This window comes from Callorhinus ursinus, unplaced genomic scaffold (assembly GCF_003265705.2).
Source record: "Callorhinus ursinus isolate GAN/ISIS: 27379988/994484 unplaced genomic scaffold, GSC_fseal_2.0 scaffold9, whole genome shotgun sequence".
Lineage (NCBI taxonomy): Eukaryota > Metazoa > Chordata > Mammalia > Carnivora > Otariidae > Callorhinus > Callorhinus ursinus.
This window is the reverse complement of record NW_027397071.1, coordinates 23,076,746-23,100,951: the sequence shown is the minus strand read 5'-3', so window position 1 is coordinate 23,100,951 and position 24,206 is coordinate 23,076,746. Positions and strand designations below refer to the sequence as shown.

At 49.6% G+C, this 24,206-nt stretch overlaps 1 protein-coding gene across 2 annotated transcripts in view; it reads right to left on the bottom strand.

Annotated features, from left to right (window-relative positions):
• The window catches only part of BCAR3 (BCAR3 adaptor protein, NSP family member), a 110,785-nt gene that overhangs the window by 33,323 nt on the left and 53,256 nt on the right, over positions 1 to 24,206 (bottom strand). Inside the window, exon 1 of one of the 2 annotated variants that reach the window (XM_025872223.2) lies at positions 18,262 to 18,393. The exons of the other annotated variant lie outside the window; for it this stretch is intronic. Within the exon in view, the coding sequence (XP_025728008.1) occupies positions 18,262 to 18,345 (84 nt within the window). The 5' untranslated portion in view covers positions 18,346 to 18,393. Of the gene's footprint in view, positions 1 to 18,261; positions 18,394 to 24,206 lie in introns of those variants that run through there. 2 annotated transcript variants of the gene reach the window in all.

The following is a 24,206-nucleotide window of genomic DNA, read 5'->3' as shown; positions in this document are numbered from 1 at the left end:
GGAGGGAGACAGATCCAGAGCAAGCAAGCAATTGCAAGCAAGGGCTCATTTCAAACCAGTGAGAGCTGGTTCTACTACATTAAAAAGAGCCAGGTTGGCCTCCGGGAGCCTCTACCTCAGCAGATGATGTGGGCAACATCTCTCAAACAGCTGAACAAGGCAATTCAAAAGTCACCCACATAGGGTCGCCCTCATGATTAAATTAGTAGTTATTTTGGGGGTGAACGCCTTCTAGAACTTTCACATACTCTTTAAATCATACACATTAATGCATCTTCTAATTATTTTTCCGAAGTGCCTATATTTTGTGAGCGTTGCCAACTACGATCGTGCCACTATATGTAAGTACTTTGATGGGCTGTCAACTTCATGGTGGGTGAACGGTGACCATATAGGAAAATTGGGCAAAATGTATCCATTTGCATCTTTGAGAGCACTGTGATGGATATTTGTGTTCCTTAGGGACCAAGCACGACATTCCTGCTTCACAGGATAGGTCACATGGGACTGTGACGTCGGCAGAATTCTGTCGGCTTGCCCCCAGCGACCAGAACTTCTGTTAACAGTGCGCCTGTCCACTTAACTACAGCCATCTGGGCTGAATATGAATGTCCCCCTGAAATGCAGCCATTTCAGGCATGGCCTAGGCTAGTTTTGGGGTCTTTGGGGCCACAAAAGAAATTCTAGCAATTTAGGGTAACACAGCAGTACCCCTGCCCTTAGCAATAGCTTTATCTCTTCAGTGTCGTCACCGGTGTCCTTTGAAGTTCTGATTCCACTAATGCCCTAAGAAGCCTCCTGGCCCTCCTGAGATTACCTTCTGAGGAAGGAGCAGAAGAGAGAAGTCCCTATTCCCATAGTTACATGCATCATTATCTTATGCCCGGCCCAGAATTATGCATGAGACGAGCCGAAGAATAAGTACAGGTCCCCGCACTCCAGCACCTTCCAATCTCGGGAGAGTAAAGAGCACACAGCCCCTTCAGACCAATCTGTCCCCATTCCTATAGGCTCATCTCCCAGCTCATCTTTCCCAATGCTCTCACATTTGTTTCTGCAGACACCTTATGAATGCAATGTACCTCAAAGACTGGACCCAAGTCATTCTGTCTTCTGTGAGCACAGGCCAGTGGGCATCTGTGACAGAGCACTGTGGCACCCCAGAGCCAGTACAATATAGCCGGGCTCTCTCCGCAAGTTTACACTGAATGGAAAGCAGTCCTCACTGGCCCTTTGGATTTTATGTTCAACTACCAGAGAGACAGACAGCAAGAAAACCCACGAATAATTGCTATCTCACCCAGATGCTATAAATGTTACTAACAAGCACATTATAGTAACACACCTTCTCCTCCATGCTCAAGTTCTCTAACTGCTACCCCTGAACTGGAACTTCATGGCTAGAAGGCAAGTCTGATTCTGTGTTACCCGAGCTCCTTATGTTGAGGAGAGGAGGTGGCAGTGGGTGGGCTGGAGGCAGAGTCCAGTTTCTCTAGCCCCCAGCGCAGGCTCCAGATCCTGCCATCCTGAGCTCCCCCACCCCCCACAGTAGCTGGGGTACACCCTCCAGAGAAAGCGGAGCTGCTGGGCTTTAGATCAAGAACATTCTGCCTGTGAGCTCTGCCAGGTTCATTCAAGTGACCAGATCCACCCATGGCCCCCAGGAGAGAAAGATGTGGGCGGGCCCCACGTCTCCTACTCGGAGGCTTTGCCTGAATTGGATCCACCAGAAATTTGAGAGTTCTCTTTGGGGGAGGGGAGGGGTGCTAGAAAAGGGGCTATGGACGTAAATTAAGTAATAAGAATACCTTGAGCAGGAAAGAAAGAGAGGGAGGGAGGGTTAGTAACTACTATATCATGGTTTCCCACTCACATGGCTCCACTTCCAAAATTTCATCTTGTCTCAGTCATGACTTCTGGGGGCTGAGATGAGGGAGGTGAGTTGATAACTAGGGCAAATGGAGGGGGTGGATGAGGCCCACACCTGTCCAACCAAACTGAAGTTTAGTTAGAAAATTCATTCGTTACCGGAATTGTTGCTTTTCAGGGAAATCTGAGTCCAGCTACCTCCTTCCTGCTGCTAGCCTCTTAATAACCCTGATGCCACAGCACAGTACGTAAGCATGGCCAGCCCTCTCCCTCCATCCATGGGCCACGTGCCACTGACCAGCTGTGTGGCTTTGGTTAAATGACTTCACCTCTCTGCAGAGCCTCAGGTCCTGGTCTGCAAAATGGGGATGATAGTACATGACGAGATGTTAATCAGGATGGAATGGGTCCATTTTGGGAAAGCACTCACAACATCCCTGGGACACAGACGGCACGGTTAACTGTTATCAGAGACATACCAGAATGCTACCCATCTGGTTATAGAAAAGAAACGCTTCACCCCGGAGGTGCTTTCAGTCTGATGCACGGATGCGTAGGGGGTGGGTGCCTGGGAGGGAAGCAGTTTAGGAAACCAGCCACGTGTCCACGGGCTGCCTCGCATGCCCGCTCGCCCAGCACCTCTGGTCCGGCTACACTGCCAGGACCAGTCCGAGCTTGCTGCGGCCCATTCCAAAAATCATGCCTATCGCTCTGAATCTGGACTGAATGTCTCTGCAGCCCCACATAGCCCGAGCAAGTCTGTTCTTGACAGGCTGCAACAGCCAGAGCCCAGGGGATGGTCGGAAAACACATTCTGGACGTGCAGAGCCAGTTCCACAAACGTGCTGGGAACGTTGATTAACACGGAAACCCACATTTCAACAGCTCTCCCAGAAAGAAAAAGCTGTTCCAGCCCAGGAGGAATGGAGTGTGGTGTTTCCTCTTGCAAGGGCTGCCTGACATTAGAGCCTGCATTTCAAATCAGGCACAACAATAGGACCGGGCCTCCTCAGAGGAGGTCTGCGCTCCTAAGTTGGGGGACGAGGGAGGGTGTGCACACAGTAAGCTGTGGGAAAGCCCCAGAGAAGGCGAGACACTCATTTGTATGCAGAAGACAGTGGAGCCGATTAGAAAAAGATGTCATCTGCATTATAATTTTTACTTTACTCTGTTCCTACCTCTAAGAAAAGCTTCCCAGTTCCCATAGAATTGTAAATTGTGCAAATCACCCAGGAAAGACTGGAAAGGCACCACTTTGTGGCCATCAACAATCATGGCCAAGCAATTTGCCAACTTATCTGCCAGCAGGGGATGACACCCTGGGCCCTACAATCAGGAGGGTACAGTGCTCTTGGAAGACCACACGCAGAGCAACAGTTGAAACTCAGCCCTGAGCTCTGGAGACACACTGCCCGGAACTTATCCCTGCCCTTCTGCTCTGGAGCCTGGGCAAGTTACTCCATCTCACTGGCCTTCGGGTTTCCCTGTCCCAATGAGAAACCTCTCTGTGGCCCCACGCGGGGGGCGTGGGGGGGTGCGCCCCAGACTAGAAGCATACAGTTGCTGCACCTCACACTGACCCACCATGTGCAGCAGACTGGGTGGAGAACGAAATCAGCGCACAAAGAGAAGAGGAACAAGAGATGGAGGGTGTCCCAGCAGCACGCACGTCTAAGCCCCAGCTGACTCCATCCACCAGCAAACTCCCCTTGTGACCTAAGCTACTTTGCTCTGTGCCAAAGGAGTCCTGATCCAGAAAGGCAGGGATCAGATGGAGGGGAGTCGGACACTGAGGGGTTAGACCTTCACATTCCAGATAGTGAGTCACCGAAAATCTCTGCCTAGATTTTCAACAGGCAACAGGTACAAAAAAAGATGCTTTTAGACAGATCAATCTGGCTGCAGTGGGCAGAAGGGCCCGGCTGGGGCCCAGGGCACAAAGCCAGTTCAAGACTTTTGAAATGTGCTGATGATGGCCAAATTTCTCTCTCTAGCCCTTGGGGTGGGTGCTGGGATACTGACCAGAGTCCACTCTGGAACTTGGATGTTGAATTATAAATAAACGGAACTCATCTCTGCAAAGCCCGCCCTTCTTCCCCCTTTCCTGGTCACTGGCACCTCTGCCCTCATGACCCAAATGAGAACCCTCACAACAGGCTCCATCGATCAAGAACTTCCTGGTTCTTCCTCTTACCAAATGCATTCTAATCCCCACCGAGGTTACCCTGTTCTGTTCTCCCTGAGCTTCTGCAATAGCCTCATAACAATCTCCCTACCCTTGTCTCTGCTCCTACACTATGAGGCCACGCACTTATCAGAGCATTCCCGGCTCGGAGATGTTAGTCAAGGGGTGCCCCAGCGAGGGCTGACAGGAGATCCAGAGACTCTTCTAGCACCCCCACAAAAAACCTGATGGGTTCCTATGCCTGGTTTTTACTCTCCCAGGGCTCAGACCTGGTTCCTGGGGGACACAGACCCCTATCCTTCCCTGTCCTCCTAGACCCCTGAACTCTGAATGCATTTCTTTTAACCCCAGTGAAATGAACCACCCCTTTGCAATATACTGACACTGCACACCGGGATCCATGTCTGAATCTGCTAGAAGGCCCAGATCAGAAGAGGGCTATGGATGCCTATGTGAGGACAAAGTAACTGGCAGAGGTTTGACCGGGGCGGGGGGGGATGGTGATGGAACGGGCCAGGGTACTGCTGTTATGCAGTGGGAGTCCATGAGTCGGCAGGGTCACCCCTGCAGAGACTCCTGGCAGGAGTCCAGGCTGGGGAATGGGGAGAGGACAGAGTAGGAGCTGGGTGAGGTAGGCAGGAACCTTGAAGGCCTAACTAAGCCAATCTGTTCTTCTCTAATCCACTAATGATGGCGAACCAGCGAGGCAGTATGGTCGGCAGGACATAAACTCTTTGAGGACAGAGGCCAAGCCATATCTGCCTTTGGCTCCCCGAGCCTAGCCTCGTGCCTGGCACACAGCAGGTGCCCAGTAAACACTTACTGACTGGAGCCAAGCTTCCTGTCACCGGGTGGGGAGAAAAAGAGAGTTTGGAGGTCGGTCAAGAACAGGTGACCCTGGCCACCTTTCTAGACTTTGCCTACCTTGCTTCTGTATGCGCCAAAAGGGTAAGAGATCTCACTCCCCAGGACTCCCTGATCTAAGGCACAGAAAGCACGGGCAACAGCATCTGGCCTCGTGCCCGGCAGGTGCTGGCTTGAAATGATGTAGAATTGGAAAGCCCTTTCCAAGCACGCTGGTAGCCGCAAGAATGGGAAGTTACTTAACTGGAGAATTTGTTTTTCCAGACTTATGAAATCCATCGGTAGGTTTTAGAGGTGACTGGCATCTGAGACTTGAGTTCTGATGGAATAAAAAAGCCAGAGGTTGGAACCGATTTCTCCTTAGGCATGGGAGGAGGGGACAGAGAGGGAGAGAGAATGAAGAGGGAAGCAAGCTTCTGGGCTATTCTATCCCAGCCAGGAGTGGCGAGCCAGAGCACCCAGAATCTACCGGCTCTCAGACAAAAGCTTCCTTTCTTCTGCCCTGGGTGGTTCATTCAGTTTGAGGGAGAGGTCAACAGTCCAGGCCTCTTATCAAGTAGCACCAAACAATTCGATTCTGGAAATCAAATCTAGAAATTATGATCACAAACAACACTGTAAGTGTGCCTGGTGTTGTGGATCGTCACACAAAATTGGTTTATTTTCTGAGAGAAGCCTGCATCCTCCTGTGAGCTGCCTGAGAACCCCCTCAGGGACGTGCCTTGAGTGGCCACCGGGTGGCCCGAGATGGGACAATGCGGGAGTCCAAAAGGACAGACCCTCATCTCGAATCCACCGAACCTGTAATGCCCTGGAGCCTGCGTCACGGCAATCCCGAAATAAGCACGAACATACGAAGGGACTGAGCTCCCACTGTCAAAAAAGCACACACTGGATAACCATGACACAAAGCATTCTGAAGCCTTGCCGAGGCTGCCACACACAGGACCGTCCTGCAAGCAAATCTGCCTAAAAATGAGATTCTTTGGAGATGTCAGGGACTCGGCGCCTTTGAGTCCCTGCCCTGTGGTGAATTTCAAGCAATGGACTAGTTTATAATCAAATTCCATAGTATATCAAGGGCTTTTTAGAAGATCGGGTGCTATTTTTTACCATTGAAAACCTGCATAAAATGATCATGAACCCACAGGATGAATAAATCCGTTACTCCTGCCACTTTTAACCCTGCCCACCAGCCAAAAAATAAAAATCCAGTTCTCCCCGAGCTTTAAGCCCAGCAACCCTGAGCAAGAGCCCTCAGATGTTTTCATCGGAGGCAGAGTGGAAGGAGAGAAAGTAGCACTGGTAGCAATCTTCAAGTCTTGATATGAAACAATTTGTATATTGGGTTCTGTGTCACCTTTTATCGACACTTTCTTTTTTTCTAAAATATTTTATTATACTGCACAGATAAATGAGGAAAGGCTTGAATGTACTGATGCAGCTCTCCCGATGGGTGCTAGGCTAGACAAACAGCATTTCCGTGCTAGTAACTGTGATTAAAGCCAAAGGCTTTAGTTAAGTAAACAATTAACTTTGTAAATAAAAGCCCAAAGAGGAAAAAAAAAGTCAAATTCAAATTTTAAATATCCCATTTAGTAGACAAAAGCAAACGGTGGCATGGGCAATTGGGCATTTAAGCCGGGTCCAGCCCAGTGTGTGGCACACAGGGGCACTGTATCCACGGAGGCGCCCCTCATACACAGCCATAGAAAATCTCCATATTGACTGCAACGGCTGACTGGCAGATGGCAAGAAAGTCGTTGCGGAAAGGTGCCTTATTCCAGTTCACGCGCAGGTGCTCTCTGGGCTAGAAGGGAGAGACTCCGAGCATGTCCCCATCTTTTAAGTGTTGGGCTGTTGACAAATGGGGACCTCTGGTCTCACCGGGGCCCCTTTCCCTGAGCCTGCTCCTTTCAATCCTTAAATTAAAGCTCAGTGAAACCTGGGGCTAGATTTGCTGGGAGACGCGGGCATGACTAAGAATGACTCCGTGGCCTGATGGGTCACAGACTCTGTGAGGGGACAAGACATCTGAAGAGCAGCAGTTTGGTGCAGTTCTCAGAGTTCTCTAGCTTATGTGAGGTCAGCGAGAGGTCTAGCCCCTTGTGAGAAAGGAATCAGTAGCGAAGACAGCTCATAAAATCTCAGAAAGTTTTAGCATTCTGAAACACTTCAATTAATTTGATGTTGATGTTTAAGCACCTTGATGGCATAAATTCCTCCTTTCCGAATCCTAGAAAGAATCTCATCTTCGGAAAAGATTCTGCAGATGGCTTTTGATGCCATTTTACCATTTTATAATTAAACCTGTATAATTTATCACACTTAACACCAGATTCTTACTCCAGTGCCATTAAAAACAGATTTGCAATTTGCTGTTGAATTAAGATGCTTCGTTTTCTTATCACATGTGATTTTTCTTTTCATAGACAGACGATGATGTGGGGGCCATCAGACCCTGGCACAGACAAGAAACTGCCATCAAACCCACCGGAGAGCCCAAATCCAAGAGATTTCTTTTTTGTTCATTATCAAACCTTATCAAACACTTATCAAAAGAGGCTCATAAACCATGAATAGGAAATATGAAGAGAACATCTGTGAAACTCCTTTGTTTATGAAGGTTCTGAGAAATTTCCATTAAAATTCTGCTTTCTGTGTGTGAATGAAAAAGACTAGTTTCATTTTAAATTGTGCAGGTTGAAGTCTTAACACGGTGCACCCCCTAGGCGCAGAAGTAACTTGATCCCCCTCAGGCTTAACTCATTGCATTAGGCTCCCCATTCTGATGGGTGCCCCGTAGCTCCCCTAGATGTTCAACCCCTGTTGCCTTTTATCCCCCATCATTCTCCATGCCTTCCCATCGTGCAGGATCATGACATTATTGCTTTTGACGCTTGGTTTTATTTTGATGGAACACCAAGGGACTGAAAATTATTTTTTACAGGAGATTGATGAGTTTAAAAACTGTAGGAGGAACAAACAATGAATCATGGAACACTGCACCAAAAACTAATGATGTAATATATGGTGATTAACAAAACAATAAAAAAAATTAAAAAAAAAAGAAGATGTGGTATATATACACAATGGAATATTATGCAGCCAGTAAAAGGAATGAGATCTTGCCATTTGCAACGACGTGGATGGAAGTGGAGGGTGTTATGCTGAGTGAAATAAGTCAATCTGAGAAAGACATGTATCATATGACCTCACTGATATGAGGAATTCTTAATCTCAGGAAACAAACAGGGTTGCTGGAGTGGTGGGGGGTGGGAGGGATGGGGTGGCTGGGTGATAGACATTGGGGAGGGTATGTGCTATAGTGAGCGCTGTGAATTGTGCAAGACTGATCAATCACAGATCTGTACTTCTGAAACAAATAATGTAACATACGTTAAGGAAAAAAAAAAGAAGAAGAAGATAGCAGGAGGGGAAGAATGAAGGGGAGTAAGTCGGAGGGGGAGACGAACCATGAGAGACGATGGACTCTGAAAAACAAACTGAGGGTTCTAGAGGGGAGGGGGGTGGGGGGATGGGTTAGCCTGGTGATGGGTATTAAAGGGGGCACATTCTGTGTGGAGCAATGGGTGTTATGCACAAACAATGAATCATAGAACACTACATCAAAAACTAATGATGTAATGTATGGTGATTTACATAACAATAAAAAATTATTAAAAAAAAGAAAAAAAAACTGTAGGAGGAATTCGAAGTTGGACAGCATGCGGCATGCCCCACACCAACCGATGTGGCTGTCTCCTTCACGATAGTTACCTACACAGGCAGGAAATTGCTCCACACCCTCCTTACACCATAAGATCTCCTTCCCCCGCTGCCTGCTCCAGTGGCTTTGCCCATCATGTTCTTACCCTCTCGACAAAGCACCCATGGACTCACTCAGTGCTCAGCTCCAAGGGGGGCTCTCATCTTTCCCTGGCAAAAGATAAGCTGAAACACAATCACATTTTTCAACATGCCATTTGTTAGCATCTTGCCCTACTGAAAGCTGGCAAGGTACCTTCCCCTCTCGATCGAATTGAGATGATGACTTCCTGGGGCAGCCTGCAGAGAAGTGACAGCCAAATCATCCCCATGAGGCAGTCCTGTTTTCTGATTTTGCCCAATGAGAAATCGGATGGCCACACTTAGGATGAAGGCTGAAGGTCACCACTTGCACTTAATCATTTAGTGGGTCTGTGAAATAAAAGGTTTCGAATAAAAGCTGAGTACCAATCGACCCATGACAACCCCCTGTCCACTGCTTTGCTCCCTTTAACCGTGTCCTTGGCTTCCGAGAATACTTCTCTCACCGGGTCGGCACATAGGCTAAATGAGACAATGAAGTGAAACATTAATCACTGGGTCTGGCAGTGAGACTCCATTCAGTAAGAGAAGTCCTTTGTTACCATCTATGGGGAAAGGAGAAACAGAGACCACCCTGGCTAAGGCAGACCCAGGATAAGGGTTTGGAGACCAGCTGACTGAAGTTCAGAATGCAAGGAGGTGCAAGCCAGAAATCTTTCCCGCTGGTAATTCAACCTTGTTAATTCATCTCGATCCAAATTAGGAGTGATTTGGTGGAACATAGCTGTTCTCCAAAACAGATGTCTTATTTGCTCTTCAGTAGAATATCAGAAAATCAAAACTCAATTCAAATACAGTTGACCCTTGGACAACACAGGTGAGAACTGTGGAGGTCTACTCACACGCAGAGCTTTTGGGGTAAATACAGCACATTGCTATGAATGTACTTTCTCTTTCTCATGATTTTCTTAACATTTTCTCTTCTCTAGCTTACTTTATTGTAAGGATGCAGCGTATAATACATAAAACACACAAAATAGGCATTAGTTGACTGTTTATGTTAGGCTTCCAGTAAACAGTGGGCTCTTAGTATTTTTTTTTAAAGATTTTATTTATTTATTTATTTGAGAGAGAGGAAGAGAGAGGAAGAGTGAGCGGGGCGGGGAGGAGCAGAGTGGGAGGGAGAGGCAGGCTCCCCATTGAGCAGGGAGCCCGATGCGGGGTTTGATCCCAGGACCCCAGGATCACGACTCGAGCCGAAGGCAGACGCCTAACCAACTGGGCCACCCAGGCACCCCTCTTAGTAGTTAATTTACACATGAACTTTCCACGGAGGGGTTGTTCAGGGTCAACTGTAGCATCCTTTTCTTAACTCACCTTGCATGAACGAGGCACCACTGAATAAACAAAACGCATCATGGTTGAAAGACACGAGGAGATGTAATTGGAAGAAAAAATGAGATATGCCAAACACATGGAGGAAAATCCAAAGATTCAGAAACCTTTCCAGCGTGGAGTGTAGAATAAATGCCTTTTTCCAAATTTACCTCTCCAAAAGCATGCCATGACTAACAATTGTCTCAGACATCTGTGTTAGAATAAAGCACATCATATGTCAGGGCCAAGTACACAGTAGGTTCTCAGCAAAACCAAATGATTCATCACAAGATGGGTTTTGGCCAAGTATCGACTCCACCACCTCCAACAGACAACTCACACGTCACTTTAAAGGTTTATTTCTCCCAGAGGAGCTCAAAACACTTGATACTCACGTATCTCATTTAACAAGCTTCTGAAAACCACAATCACCATGCTAGAGCTCATGGCAGGAATGGGGAAACAGCAGCTGAACTTCAGAGAACCAAGACACATAAAACAATACAACTCAGATCTGATGAATCTGTATAACATCCCTGGAGTTAAAAAGGTAGTAAGATTTCTATCTCCCAAGAGAAAACCTCACCAAGGCCCTGAACTTTCATGATTTGCTCAGACTTACAGAATAAGGGAAAAACTAGAATCCAAGTCTCCCAAAGTATATAAAGAACTGGAAATGTTTAGTCCATACCGCACAGACTTAAGAGAAACATGAGGGCTGTGTGGAAATAGCTGAAGGCTTGGGCTGTTGCCATCACATGATGATGGTCAAATATTCTTGGTTGAAGTCCCTAGGGAAACTAATCTAGAATCAGCCCCTCAACACATACACACAGTTTTATTTCTAAGTGTTCACTCATACCAGCCAATTCGGTCTCAGAATAGACATGCTCACAGTAATGCAAGGGAAGAAATGCATCTGAAGGGCTATGATGCCCCCTTAGCTGCAGAATAATGTAGACATTGCAGGGGCACAGACTTTGACTCAATGCAAGGAAGGACCTTCTAGCAATTAGAGTTGTTTGCGTGGGGGGTGGGGAGTGCATTGCCTCAAGGGCACAGTCCGCTCCCGTGTCTAGAAATGTCAAACGTAAGGGTGAAATAATTTCCTATGAAGATTTAGGGCAGGAGGACCAGTTAGAAGCCTTCTACAGAATTTCAACCAAGAGATGGCGAGGCCTGAATTAGCACAGTACTGGTGGTAGTCAGGGAGGAAGAGACAGACGACAGAAATGTTTAGGAGTAAAATCATAAGACATAACTGATGAGATCTGAAAATAAAGAGTGGGGGAAAGAGGCATGGGAGCTCCTGGAAGATGCTGAGCCACCAACTGCCAACACAGAAGCACAGAGGGAGCGGGTGTGTGGAAGAGGCTGCACAGCCTGAGGTGCTTGTGGGCTTGGCTCTGTGGGGAGAAGGGCTGGACTGGGTGCGAGCTGGGGAATCCTCGGAATTGAGGGGGAGCCTATCTCAACTGCCACCTAAGAGATGGGATGTTGAGGGCATATCAGAAGAGGGCTAGGGGACGCTGGATTTTAAGAGGCAGGCCAGATGGCACGCCTGGGTGGCTCAGTCGGTTAAGTGTCTGCCTTCGGCTCAGGTCATGATTCCAGGGTCCTGGGATCGAGCCCCGCGTCGGGCTCCCTGCTCAGTGAGCCTGCTTCTCCCTCTCCCTCTGCCTACTGCTCCCCCTGCTTGTGCTCTCTCTCTGTCATATAAATAAGTAAAATCTTAAAAAAAATTAAGAGGCAGGCCAGAAAGAGAAACTGAAGACAGTGTCTTAGTCTATCAGAACTTCTATGAGAAAAATACCATACACGGAGGGGCTGAAGCCACAGACATACATTTCCCACAGTTCTGGAGGCAAGTCTAGGATCAAGGTGCCAGCAGACTGGGTGTGTGGCCTGCTTGCTTGTTCTAGAGAGCTCTCTTCCCACATGTCTTCACCTAGCAAAAGGGGCAGGAGAGCTGCCTGGGGTCTCTTGTAAGACCACTAATCCCGTTCATAAGGGCTCTGCCTACCACCTCCCAATACATCACACTTGAGGTTAGGATTTTGATGTGAATTTTGGGGGCACACAAAGATTTAGTCCCTAGCAATAGGGTGGGAGTGGTCAGGAAGGATCCAGGGGAATAAGTAGAGTGTGGTGTGTTAGCAGTCAAGAGAAGAGACTTTCAGGAAAGAAGAGCCAATAATGCCAAATGCAGTAGAGTTCCAATAAAATCAGACTTGGACGGCATCCACTGGACCTGGCAAAGCTGCTGGTGGGGTGAAAGAGGCTGAGGGGCCATTGGGAAGTGAGGAAGCAGAGACTGTGTTCATCAGTGTTTGGGTGGAGGAAGAAAGGGACCAGAAAATGAAGACATGGAAATAAGTAGTATTTTTAGACTGAGAAAGACTGAAGCATGTTTATAAACTAAGAAGCAAGTGTTGGTGGAGAAAGACAGACTGAAGGTCCCTGAGGAGAGACCAATGGAGAAGAGTCTTTGAGGAGGGGGTGGTCACGGGCACAGGTGGCCGGGCCAGCCTTGGTCAGGGAGAGGGATGCTTCATCCTCGGAGGAAGCGAGGATCTGGATCTGGATATAGCTGTGGCTTGTGGGGTCAGGGGTGGGGACGGGAAAATATTGTGCCTGATGGTCTTAACTGCTGCTGTGAAGAAACAAGATCTGAGTGTTTAAAAAGGGCCTAAAGAGAAGGTGGAGGGAGGCAGACCAGAGTGAGCTGAGCAGGGACAAGCAGAGCTGACAGGAGGCTTCAAGGACATAAGCATGAGCTGGGGGAGACGCTGGTTATGATCCTCAAGCTCATGCTCCCCACAAAGGGACCAAGCCCCAGACTTTCCCCGCTCCCCATCCACACTGTTCACTGGCCCCGCTGGTCTGCATGATCCATTCGCCCACCATCTCTCCTTCCGCTCCTCAGCTGCAGCCTGAGGTCCAGTGTGTGAGGCTCCTATATGCGCGTGCGCTCTCTCTCTCTCTCTCTCTCTCTCTCTCTCTCGCTCTCTCTCTCTCTCTCTCTCTCTCTCTCTCTCCCCCATGCCTCTTCCACCTACTGCTCCTTTAGCAGCCGCTCAATGTTACCTCCTCCAGGAAGTTCCCTGACCCAGGGCTGGATTAGTGCCTTGGCCCGGCGTCCCACAACACACTGGGTATTCTGCCTGCCCCGCACCTGCCAGGCACCGTGGAGAGAGCCGCGTGCAGGCCCAGCTCCCCAGCGGACTTGGAACTGCTCCTTCAGGGACAGAGCTTGCAGCGTCTCCCCAGGGCCTGGCACCCAGCAGCCCCTCAGCACACACCCTGGGCGTGGGGGTGGGGGTGGCGGAGGAGCAGATGAACTCTAAGTAGGAGGCTGGCTCATGGTCTCTCAGATCCCATCTTATTACGAAACCGGGATTCTAGCTTCTGGCTTCTTGGTGCGGAACTGCTTTTGTAATGGCACCCATGTTTCAGAGCGGACACTGAGGAGAGCTGTTGCCCATACAAACTAAAAGATTGATCGTGGCTCTTTTATAAGCCAGAAAAATACGCCGTGACATTCTCATGGCCAGAGCCAGATTCCAGCAGTAGCCCCTGGGGCTGTGGACACGCAGTGGAGATCCAGATGAGGACAGAGATGCCGCAGTCCAAACCCATGAGGTGCGCCTCCCCTCCCATCCCCTCCTATCCCCAACCAGGGCAGCCTGAGTCTCCTCTGCTGGCCTGGAGACATCTCAAATATGCATCAACTAAAAGACCCCAGAGCTGTCTCTGACATCTTTAAACCCAGTGACAGGGCCCTGGGTCCTCCACGCACTGCAGATCTCTCATGGGGCAGAGCAGGAAGATCTCTGTGGCCTGAGCACCCTGACTCTCCAGAGTCCTCCCCGATGTTTGGCACAGGCCCCTTTCTCTGTGGTCCTGGAGGTGATAAACCCACTAACAGAATTTTCCCAGGATCCCAGTCTCATTTCTGCTTCCCACCCACGTCTCTCCAACAAAAACAAGGCCTCGGCCAGGATCCAAGCTCCGGGGTCTGCGGAGAGGGGATGCTGGGACCCAGCCGCCGTCAGGCATGTCCTTCCTTTCCCTGATGCTGAAACCAGATCCCCCAAGCTCCCAGATGCCAATGGAATGCATTTAGGTCTCTTTACAAAAAAGCTGTGCTAGGCTTTTTGGGGGGGGGAGCAGGGGGAGGGCAGGGGAGATAAATGAGCAACTAGCAGCTGCCACAAGGAGGGGCTGAGTCACTTTGGAAAGACATCTCCCGAGTGGCTTTTTCCACCTTGCACAGCTCATGCTGATGGTGCATTGGCCCTACTGACTACGACAGCTCAGGCCGTCATCAACACCAGGATGGAGGACTAGTGACCAAGCTGTCACAACAGCAAACACACCAAGGGACTGGCCACAGGGAAGGCAAGTAGGACCTTGGTTGGCTCTACCATATTCACACAGGAAGGCAGCTTCTAATGAAAACAAGTTCCAGGAACCCAATCCTCTAGGGATGGGCAGATGGGACCCCTCGGGCTGTAATGTGCATTCAGAGAGGCTCCAAATCCTTTTTGTGGGGGCAAAGGAAACGACTGAAAGCAAAACACAACACAACTGTAGCAACAGCCCGATTTCAGTTCTTCCCACTATAGAGCACTTGACGGCCGCAAGGATGATCAAATCTATGTGTAGGAAAGCATGTGCTTAAAACCCACTGCCTTCTAGCCATGACTTCTCATTGGCAAGACCACAGCCACTGGATTTAGTGGCTGGTTAGCCAAGACTCAGTGGCTCATCCATCCACTGACTCTGTTCCAACAGCTCTGTTGAGGCTCCTACAGAAACGTGGCTGTTCTGTACTTGCCAGGTAACTCCCACCCACCTCTTGGGTTAAAACCACACTGCTCTTCCTAGGGGTGGCCGCTGGTAGATGGGCAAAATTCAGCTCCTTTCCCCCTCTCCCCATACAAGAAAAATCAGAGACACAGGGACAAGAAGAAGTGGAGTTTTGTTCTTACTGCTCGTTCTAGAAATGGATCTATTGTGCTTCTCACCAAATTCCTTCTGGGGTTCACGAGGGACCTCAAGGTGGTCCCGCCACCACCTGCAGGAGGATTACCCATTTTCCGAAAAGCAGTTCGACATCCCCCCTGTGGCCTCTCCTGAAAACTGAGGTTGGCACTGTTTTTCCCCAGCCACATTGTGTACTAAAGTATTAATATATACAGTATCATCTCATTTTCGGTTTCAGTGGTCTTAACATGGTATCGTAGAACAGACATTGTGCTTGAAGCCAGATGAAGGTAGAACCCGGTTTCAACCCTCGGCTGTACCCCCATATGTCACTGTGGCCTTTCTGTGCAGGCCTTGAAGGACATAAATGATTCTGGGTAGGTCGTTTCCCTGAGCCTCTGTGGGAAGGGGTAAACTGGTGCCCTGCCAAACTTGGAGCACTCATTTTGAGACTCCACTAAGACAACGCACTTGCATTCCTTATGAAAGAACTCACAGGGAAGGTGGAGAGACTTCTGCAAATGTAACAAAATGACACCATGACCTAATGCTTTTGTAGTAAGTCCTTCAAAGCAGGGGGGCTGGGCCTCCACTGTCATTTATCAACAACCTCCCTCCCCCCGCCCCCCCACAAAGAGTGCTTATGCATGGATGGGCTACTACATTCCACGTTCAGGGATTTTTGAACTTGAACATGCCCCAGTAATGTTATGGATCAGTAATATCTTCACTCCAAACTCTTTTCCACTGGGCATAAGCAAAATAGCCTTTCCTTTTCGCACCTGGGATGTTAAGGTCATGACCCTCAATATGGCTGGAACATCGCATCTCTGGCCTCAGCTGCCTGGGGGCCAGCGAGGACTGCATACCCTTAATTCTCCTCTCCATCCTTGCCACCCCCCACCCTGGCCTCACTCCTTTCCGGGGCCCTAATATGCAAGTCCACACGAGGCCCCTAAATACATTCCAAATTCCAGCAAATCTCTGCAAGTAAGATTTTATTCCCTCAAAGTGCCAGTGTTTTGGTCTCCTATGTAATGAAGAAGCTTTTATATTTTTAGTTTTCTTCCCATACAACAAACACTATTAATAACATTCTAGTTTCTCCCGAGATGATATGGATTAGACCAAATGGAAAGTTACCATGGCTACCAGAGTGTTATTTTTGGTTTGAGAAACTCATGCCAAGGGAAGCAGCACACACGGTCAAGAACTGGAGCTGTATTTCCGCTTTGCTATCAGGCAATCAATCCCAATTTAATTTTGAAACCCTAACTGCAGTGGAAACTAATTATGAGCTGCAAGACCTGAAACCCCTAATTAAAGTAGGAGTCAATAAAGCGACGTGGCATTATCACTGGGGCGACTCTGGCAGGGAGTTAAGCCCAGGAGGACTTTCTCTCCCAGGTAACCACCGAAGCGAAACGGAGCAGGGAAGCGCACTGCGAGGCTCTGTGCAGGACCGAGGTTGGGTCTGGAAGCTCATCCGTGTCTGGTGAGCGAGCAAGCCAGGTCCTCTCTCTGCGCTAGGAAGATGGACCAAACTGGGGGCCAGGTGAGAAGCCCCGGGTGGAAAGGAGGTGTTTCTACAACCAGTCAACCCCCAAGAGTGGTCAGGGGAGGCCAGGGAAGGAGAAGCTGAGGGGAGGGGGAGGCCAGGGAGGGACGGCTGTACCCCCATATGTCACTGTGGCCTTTCTGTGCAGGCCTTGAAGGACATAACAGCAGAGGAACAGGGACATCCACACAGAATCTCGTCACTCAGACCCAGATATTTAGCAGCTGTTTCCTCACATACCAATGCTGAGTTGCACTTTTCTGAATTAGCAGAAGTTGGCTTATGGCAGGACTTCTATTAGAGTGAAAACCTACTGCCAATCTGAAGCACACAGTCCCTTTGGGACCTCCTGGTCTATCTTTGACAGCTTTAAAATACCATTAATGGCATGACTTCATCTACCCGACGCTAGAATGATCCATATTTAGGCCAGAAACCACATGGTCCTCATATCACCCCACTGGGCTCCAGGACAGAAAGGGGCTCTTCAATCAGGGAGGAAACACTTTTAAACTGATGATTAATTGCTCATCCCCCTCCAAACTCCTTGACAAAGAGACAAAAATGAACTTTGCTAAATGGTTAGAAAGCTACTCTGAACACTCCAAGAGGGCAGTAAAATCAGAAGAAACCTAACCTCTTCTCACTCAGGGTCTATTTTTCTACAAAGGGCTCTTTCTCCCTTTAATAGGTTTTCCTGTTACATTTTCCTGAGAGTTCTTTTAAGCATTATTGAGAAGGAAGCCGAACATCATAAGGCTGCTGTAGCTTTTTCAATTGCACGAAGTCAGTCAGTCCCTCCGGAGACAGAGCCCCACCGTCTGGGTGGCATGAGACTTCAGATTCCTATTTCCCACGGATAAGGGAGGTCCGTGGTCAAGCTAAGGGCCGACAGGATTTTTTCCAAGGCAGACAAACCCGCAGATCAATGAGAGCCTGTATTAACCTTCACTCTTAGTGTGGTCACAGGCAGGCAACATAGAACACAGGTCTTGTCTTGAATTAGCCAAATGAGGTTCTTCGAGTATTTTCATCAAAATAAATAGTGTGTTGACTTATTACGCAAAACCCTTGGCATTGGTGTCTTGTAACAAAGGTTCAAAATGAGAGCAGTAAAGACAACACAGTTCCAAACACTGAAATGTTTCAGAACCTGGCTGAGATTGGAAAGGCGGTATTTGGTGGCTTCTGTAGGTTACATACATTATTGACATAATGTCCCAGCAGGCTCAGCAGAGAGAGGGGCTCAGCCAGCTCACAGCCACGGCGAACAAGGGAAGAGAGATACACAGAGAGAAGGAAGAAAAATAGGTCCGTGTTACCGAGTTACTTTGGTACAGAATTTCCACCCAAGGAGACTGACGGTGTCCTGAAAAACAGAGCTGCTTCCCCAAACGCAGCCTTGGAGCCCCCTTCTGTGCAGCTGGGTTCCGTTTCCAGGGGAGGGAGGCACATCACGAGGGGCTTAGCCTGCTCTACCGGCCAAAGAAAGTGCCTCTGTTTTTACAGCCAGCAGGCTGCAAACTTTTCCTGGTGCCTTTTGGAAGACCAAGGCTTTCAAGGCTCCCAAAAGAATCTCCAATGCATCTTATCTCAACACCGCACCTACCTTGGCTCCCAGGAATGGCTTGCGGTGATAGAAGCAGCACAGGACTGCCGACAGGGCGTGGAAGGCATTGCATTCCTTAGGCATCTTTCAGTGTCCGGTCCCTGGACCACACACTTTCCTTTTTCTAGGGTTAAAAAGAAATAGGGCTTGGGCGTCAGAGCCCCAGCCCGCCGCGGGCAGCCCTGCTGCTCCTGCCCGCTGCTCCCGCCCGCAGTCCAGCGGCCGGCCAGGGGAGCGAGCCACTCGCTCCTTCTCACAGGCCAGGCTGGGACTTCTCCCCTCCGCTGAAGCCAATACAAGCCACTCGTTCAATTCTGGCAGGCTGGTGTCCAGCCTGCCAGGCACACAGTGCCAGAAAGCCTCATGTGACCAGACTTGCTTTCTGATGAAATTCTAACCTCTTGTAGAAGAGCTTTGGGCTTTAGCTGTCCCCTCAATTTAGAGACCCGGCAGAAGTCATTACCCCCCTCAGACAGCCTGTCCTTCCCAGGGCTAGGGCACCAGGCACTCAGCTCCTGGACGCTTGATCTGTCTGCTCGTCACCCCAGCAGCTAAGGGTTAAGGAAGCACACATCACACCACCTTGTGATGAGACAAAGGCTCCTTTGAGAAAAGGACCTACAAGGTGACTGGGGTGTGACTTTTCCTTAGGACCAATCCTAGAAGTCCGAAGAAACGGGGGCAGGGTCCCTGTCCCCACTTCCCCAGCCCACCCGCAGTACTGTTTATTTTTCATTAGAATGCTCCTGGCAGCCAGTTTGCAGCTGATAACGTTGGCCTGGCCATCACTGTGGGCAATCCGGTCCTCTGGTGTTTAATTAGCAGGCCTGTCGGCAAACACCCTGGGCGCCCCATACCGCCCCACCTGGCCGCGCCGTCTGCTGGGAGGCCGGGGGTCAGGCTGTACACCCTCTTCTGACTCGACTCTTTGTCTCATTTCCCTCCTTCACTTCAAATACTCCATTCACTTCTCCTCTCTGGCGAACCCAGACCCAGCACTCAGACCAGGCGGCCCACGCAGCCAAGCCATTCTCCTGTGCTAAGAGGCCCTTGCCCCCACCCAGAGCCTCCCGTGTCCCGGAGGGGAATGCTTCTCTTCTTGCATTCCAGTCAGAGTGGATGCTCAACAATTCTGGTTTTTATCAAACCCAGGTTTCTGCCTGTAGCTCTTCCTCTCCTACTGGTCCAGACGTTACCTTTCTATGGCTTCGGCCACTCAAAATTGGAATGTGTCCTGAAGCTTTCTGAAACTCCACAGGCAGAAACTTGTAATGAGGAAGAAACAGAACCTATTCAGTCCAGAAAGGAACAACACCAGATGAGGCATGAGGGAGGTATGAGAAATATCCAACAGGATTAGTGTCAAATCTCAGGAGGCCTCGGCCTTTGGACTAGGTCAAGTCGGCCTGTAAAAATAGAGACTTGTTTTTTCAATGCCTGTGAGCAGCCTCTGTGCTTGAACACAGCCTGAAGGGGGCAGAGGGGCAGCCTAATAAATACATAGGATGCAGGGACAGAGCTACGGAGGGTCTGTCACCACAGGAATGATGGGGGAGGGGAAGCTGACTTCCCCTGTGCTCCCTCAGTCCCTCTCCTCTGTGACTTTGGAGGCTAGATGTGCAGTCCTGGGGGCTCCTGGGTCCGGGGAAGTCTACCCAAGAACCTGGAAGCAAGCATCAAGGGTGGTAGAGTTCACAGGGCCCTTGGATTTGGTCCAGTTGGGGTCGATACAGTCCTCCAAGATCCGTATACTGTATCCATGAGCAAGCATTTGCTGTTTGCCCTGATTTCTATTAGAGAGGGTTCAAAGGTGAGTCCACATGAACAGTCAGGGCCTATGACTTGTGGGGATGAGTCATCCATGAGACCTACAGTCAACAGGTAAGGGGCCCAGTTTACTCACCTGCTCATCCCCTTTGGCAGGAGATGCGCTCCACCAGGCTAAAACACCCCCAAGAGGCTACAAAAAAGCGCCATCCCCAGTGTGGGACAAGGAAAGAAAGCAGCTCCTTAAATCTCCCACAAAAATTCAGAGATTGCCCAAAGCCTCTGAACTCCTCCTCCCCCCCAGAAAGTCTGAATGACGTATACTCCTGAGAGAAACATGCAAATAATTCAGACTTGTAAATGACCGAAAATTATGTCATCAAGTGCTCTGGGGCCAAGGTAAAAGCAACACAAAAGATCCTCAGGTCACTGTAGAATCATGGTTCTTGTCACTTGAGGTTTTCTCTGTTTACTCTAAGAAATGTCCCCCAATTGCCCAAAGAATTCCTTGTCAGGATTAAAGAATGGGTTAATCTTATTAGGGAACTGTTTCCCAAGCACTTTTTAAAAAAAGATTTATTTGAGAGAGAGTGAGCATGAGTGCGCACACGCCTGCGCGTAAATGGTGGGGAGCGGCAGAGGGAGAGGGAGAAGCAGACAGCCTCCAACCCTGAGATTGTGACCTGAGCTGAAACCAAGAGTCTGATGCTCAACAGACTGAGCCACCCAGGAGCCCTGTCACTTTTTAATTTTTTTGTTCCTCACCAAAAATAATTTCTGAATCTGCACTCAAAGGTTTTAATAAGTTTCTCCTGAAATGGCCAAGGAGGGAGACTAAAATAACGTGTTGTTGTTGCAACTAAAGATGATAATTGCATGAATTTGCAAAGTGCCCTTCAGTGACTTGTTATGTTTTTCAATATCTGCATCCACACTGATCAATTCTCCCACGTTCTCTGGATAGTGATTATTCTCTTCCAGTTACAAAGAAACAGAAAACCAGGACGGCATGTCACTCAGCAGAGAACAGACAAAGGACCAGGGACTCCAGCCTGTGATTGCAGAACCTGGTATTGTAATCACACAGAAACACAAATAGATTTTTTAATGTCTTTATAATTAAACCTGTTACACAGCCCCATGGAAAGGTGGTGACCTGGGGCAGTGGGGTCACTCTCTGATGATTTGGTGCATGTGATTTAGGACCAAATTTGGATTCAGGGTTTTCTACACACCGTGCTCTTCTCAGGACAGGGGTCCGCATCTCCAGCGCAGCCCCAGGGACTGATGGAGAGGGAGTGGTGCTGGGTAGCCCACAAAACTCTGGGGAAACTGCGCTCTGTAGCGCCCCCCTCTGGCCTCCTGGAAGACTTGTTCCTCTGCACCAAGGGACACACCTGTGAAAAAAGCCAGGGCAGGGCAGCCAGGAAGACCCTTGAGGGAGACTCCCATGCCTTCAGGTCAAATGTTGCTCACCCCATCCGGGAAGAGGGTTAAAGCCCGCCAGAGGAAGGCCCCTGCTCGATGCCATTTTTTCCTTGGGCAGCCCTAATACTAACCTGCCCTATTTAGTAACCATGGAAACGGGAGCAGCCTGCCAGCCATATCCCGCAGATGCGTGCTTCCTGTTGGCAACAGCCCTTGGGTTGAGAGAGGCTGAAAGCGTGCAAGAGTCCCTCTCCCAGAGAGCTATAGTCCTCACTAGAAGATCCGGCTCCCAGTGAGGCAGACCCTCTCTTTGACCTGACACTGGGGGAGACATCTGTGGGGGAGAAAGAGGTGCCTACCAGCTATTTGCTTTTACCTGTTTTCAGGGCAACCGGGAAAACAAAGCTGCCAATACTCTGCCATTCTCCTCCCCAGAGCCGGCCCAGAATCAAGGCATCAAGCCTTAGGTGCACTGAGGTGCTCTTGGTCACTGTCCCACAGTCCAAGGACAGCACGCTGTCACCAGAGAGCACTGATCTAAGGCTGCAAGGCTTGGCTCATCCCTGCCCACAGGGACACACTCAGAGCATCAGTCAAGGGATGAACACTAGCCGTGGAGGTCAAAACAGCTCAACCTCTCATAGCAACCACTGAGACTCCACCTCCTCAGCAAGATCTCTCTTTCCCGGCTTTTTGCCTCCACTAAACCCCAGTGATCAGACGCTGGGTGAACAAAAACAGCTTTAATGAGCTGCGGGGGGGGGGGGGGGTAGGGTAAGACCGATCCTACTACCACTTGCATTTCCCCTGGTGTCCTAGGAAGCGGGGAAGATTAGCCTGGATTGGCCCAATCCTAAATACCCAAGACCGCCCTCTGCAGGTTCGGCCCTTTGAAAAGCAGTAAGGCAAAAACGCCCGGGAAGCCCTGGGCCAGGGAAAGTGGTTTCTCTGCAACCCTGTCTCCCAAAGCTTCCCAGGCACCTGGCCGTTTGCATGATTCTGAGCACAGAGGGCGGCGGGGTGGGGGGTGGGGGGAGGAGCTCCTGCGGCTCAGAGCACCCACCCTCCCATAAAAGCCACAGGACCTCAGGGCTTAAGGAGGTCTCCCAAGACCACTGAGGATGAAGAGAGGCTGTCAGGGAGGAAGTCCCCTTCCCTCACGCCAGACTCAACAGCTGCATAAGCCGCCAAAGACCGCTGGATACATTTTCCTATATGCATACGCAGTTTACCTCTTGCTCAAGAAGGGAATGCACCCTGGACTCCCCAGGAGGAGGCTGCTTTGTGTACTGCTGTGGACAAGATGTTCACTTGAGCCCGGGAATACAGAGGGTGCACTGAAGAGTGTTTGCTGTGCACGTCTCCATCTGACAGTCCCCCAGATTCCTCACGGGGGTGAGAGTATGGCTGCTAAGTGGCCTTTGTCCGGAAGCAGTATTGATCTGCCTAGCGCATCAACAAAGGAACAAAGGGCAGTACTCAGAAACACACTTCTCTCGACTGGGTCTTATGCTCCCCCTCCGCCCCCAGCCAATAAATTTCCGTTTCTCTAACTGGCTATTAAAATTGTAGAACTGACCATGTGGAGCTAAATCAGGTGAGGGCCCAGCCTGGACTTTGCTTTCTTGCTCTATCACACATAATTCCATCCCATACGTTCCCCCCCCACCCCACCACCTACTTTTCTGTTTTTAGCATTAAGGCAAAAATGGAAACAAGCGTGGGGCGTAACTCCAGCCTTTCCACCAGTAGGCTCAGATAGTCTCTGGCGGTCTTCGTCTTTCCTCAGAGTCCATGAAAACCATCGACCCTCCTCCCCTAGCAAAGAGCACATACTGTAATGTTTTACGTGTAATTTTAGGGGAACCCTGGGAGTCTTACTCATCCAAATGACCTGGCCTCTGCATGCTTCCTTCCATTCTACCCTCATGATGTGTGCACCTCACCCAGAGCAGGCATTTGCTTTTCTGGTTATCATAGCTCCTACGTTTTCTGCACTGTGTACTTTTCTCTTTCTCCTTCCTTCCACTTTGGTAGGTGTGAGCTATCTAAGCAACTAATAGTGACCACGAATGCCCCTCAGATGCCCCTCCCATGCAGAGCTGCAGAAAGGGGCCGAGGGGCATCTGCACAGCCAGAACACTGGGAAGGCTCACCAGCCGGGACCACCTGCACTGTCTCCCATCTCCACCGCCCCTGGCTCTCCCAACTCATAAGAACTTCTGCAAAATGACATCTTCCAAAACTGAGCTGTGAGACACAGATTTGCACGTCTCAGAAGTGACGCTCGAGGTAGCAGGTTAGAAGGAGAGCCAGGGTGGGTTCAAGTCTTCACTGCGCCGCTAGCAAGCCGGGGGACCTTGGGAAATTTCCTAACCTCTCTGAGCCTCAGGTTCCTCCTCCAGTTGACCAGGTCTTTGTGAGGATCGGGTGAGATAGACACAAAAAGAGCTGGGCACCCAACAGAGTAGGCACTCAGCATATGTGAGCTTCCCCTCCCCACTGGGTCCTCCTGCAGGGCATACGCCCTGTCTCACCCACCTGTGGGGCCCCGGGAGCCATGCCCCCCACCAGAACGCGGCCGGCTCCCACCTGAGCCACTGACCGGCAGGCTGGTACCGCAATGACTCTTGAATCTTGAATGCCAGGGAACAATGAGGAGGAGTTTAAGAGTTGTTTCAGTCTTAAAATATTTCTAGCCTTTAAATTTTAAGATCCCATATTAAAATTGCACATATGGTTTTAATCAC